At 42.7% G+C, this 2,390-nt stretch overlaps 1 protein-coding gene across 1 annotated transcript in view; it reads left to right on the top strand.

The window, feature by feature from the left end:
- Positions 1-2,390, top strand: part of LOC118428497 (unconventional myosin-IXAa-like) — a 64,334-nt gene that overhangs the window by 59,034 nt on the left and 2,910 nt on the right. The window contains exons 14-19 of the mRNA XM_035838582.1: positions 205-302; positions 506-688; positions 842-1,044; positions 1,331-1,394; positions 1,671-1,776; positions 2,097-2,288. Coding sequence (XP_035694475.1) covers positions 205-302; positions 506-688; positions 842-1,044; positions 1,331-1,394; positions 1,671-1,776; positions 2,097-2,288 — 846 coding nt within the window. The remainder of the gene's footprint in view (positions 1-204; positions 303-505; positions 689-841; positions 1,045-1,330; positions 1,395-1,670; positions 1,777-2,096; positions 2,289-2,390) is intronic.

The following is a 2,390-nucleotide window of genomic DNA, read 5'->3' as shown; positions in this document are numbered from 1 at the left end:
TACGGTAGCAAAACACACTCCTAAGCCGGCTTCACTCCTTTGGCAGCTTTGATACTGTCTTATATGCTATCCGTAGGATCTGCTTGGAGATTAGCTTCAAGTACGAAATGTAGATTACAAGTGTTAAATTTTTTGTGTTTTCCTTTTAGTCGGCAGTGACTTTTCCCTATTTACAACCTATATGTATTTGTGTTTGTTTTTCAGTGTAACCAGTTTGAGCAGCTGTGTATGAACCTGTGTGCAGAAACCCTGCAGCATTTCTACAGCACACATGTCTTCAGGACCACTCAACAGAGTGCCAGGTGAGAAGGCTCACAAATACGACAGATATGTCTTTACTTTGAAAAGAAAAGAGAAGAAACAAAACCTGGGATGTAAGACCTTAAACAGTGTTTCTGTTGTTTCTCTCTTCCAACAAAGTGGCACCTACAAAACTATGTTGGCTCCTTTGATCATGAGTGTAGTAGATGCTGAGTGTATTTTTTGTTTGTATCCATCCCTGCAGAGATGAAGGTATTTACTGTGATGTGGAGATAGACTGCCAGGATAACGCCCCCTGTATCGAGCTCATCACCTGTCAGAGAACGGGGCTGCTCAGTCTGCTGGACAAGGAGGGGGCACACACTCAAAGTGCATCATGGGAAGGCTATCTCCAGAGGGTGGTTGAGCAACACAGCAGTCATGAATGGTAGGAGCTATCATAGTGTGCTAGCTTTGTATTTATCTCGACCATATTGCATGTACTTTGCCAAGGGATGAATGTGCTTTTGTTGATGATATGTCACATGTAGAGTTGCCTGTAGTATTTATAATATTGTTTGTATTGTTTGTATTGTTGCAGCTTCTCCCAGCCCGAGTGTGAAGGTCCGGACACCTCCAGCTTCACCATCAGACACTACACTGGTCCTGTCACGTACGACGCCTCCTCTCTCCTCCACACCAACAACGATGCTGTCCCTGATGACATCATCTGTATCTTTTCGAGAAACAACTGTAACTTTGGCTTCGTCACCCACCTCTACTCCAACGAGCTGAAAGTGCAAGGTGGGACATTGATGGTTTTAGCTATACCTTCACGTGCCATTCTGTCTGTAAAGAGTGGAAGACATGCCCTTCTGACAGATTAAACATAAGTATGGAAATTTATATTATAGTATAGATGCTTGTATTTATTTTAATTTGCTGTTTACCTCAGCTGCATGCAATGTATTTATAACCAAATTTACCAATGATGCCAAACATGAAGTAAGTCAAAAACAGAGAAAAGACCTAACAGGCTCCAAAGTTAAAAGTCAGATTAAAGCTGATTGCATCCTTTTATTTTCCACAGGTGGGAATGGGCCTCAGGGCATGGCACATCGCATTTCACCACCGATATCATCCGACTCTAATGGGTAAGACCTGCAGTACTTGTGCCATAGAAACACTGTACATGGCTGGTGATACATGTACTTTCATTACATGTACTTGTAAGCCTTGGGAGACTAGCAATGTCTTGAATTCATCATCACTTTTGTAAAAAGTTGGTTACAATATATTGTATATTGTGTTGTGTGTATGGACATGAAATGGCTTGCCTTGAGGATCACTGATTGATTAGTTCTGAATAACATCAACCTTTTTTGAAATGTTTATCAGTGTTAACATATTCATTTTTGTAATGCTTCCAGCCAAAGGGAGGGCAGGAGAACCCTGTCTAGAGACTTCCAGACCAGACTGGATAATCTGCTGAAGACCATTGTCATGGCCAAGCCTCACTTTGTCAGGTGTATCAGGGTAAGTCCTTTGATAGATTAGCATCAGCCCAAGTATCAGCCTGGTTAGTTTGCTTGGGCTCCCATACATGTACTATCAGTTGGTGAGGGGTGAGTATGGCAGCCCTGGTAAACTAACCAGGCTGATACTAGGGCTAGATTACTGCCAGTTTGGAGATAAATAAAGATGTCTGGTCACTGTCAAAGAAAGTAAACACTGCAGAAATGCATACACTAAGTATCAACACCCCACTTTCGTGGCACGAACCCAAAGTGGTGCTGTGATGACAACATGCTTAATGTGTTGTTTGTTCTGACTGTCATAACCCTTCCCTCCCACAGTCCAACAGTCAGGAGGAGCCTGAGCTGTTCACCAGGGACGTTGTGTGCAGACAGATCCGGGCCCTGCACATCCTGGAGACAGTCAACCTGTACGCAGGAGGTGAGGACACCAATGATGATTCACAATGTTTCCTAGATAGACAAAACAGCTATTTAATGTGTCGCTGGCTGGCTTTTCTCAAGCGACAATGCTGATGAGCCTCATTTGGACTGATCTAAGCTGTGTCTGATTATATGTTTAGCTAAGGATGCCAAATTTAAGATACCTTATTCATTAACCAAAGAGTATAATTG

This window comes from Branchiostoma floridae, chromosome 13 (genome assembly GCF_000003815.2).
Source record: "Branchiostoma floridae strain S238N-H82 chromosome 13, Bfl_VNyyK, whole genome shotgun sequence".
Taxonomy (NCBI): domain Eukaryota; kingdom Metazoa; phylum Chordata; class Leptocardii; order Amphioxiformes; family Branchiostomatidae; genus Branchiostoma; species Branchiostoma floridae.
The sequence above is the reverse complement of the archived record's forward strand: the minus strand, read 5'-3'. Positions and strand labels throughout refer to the sequence as shown.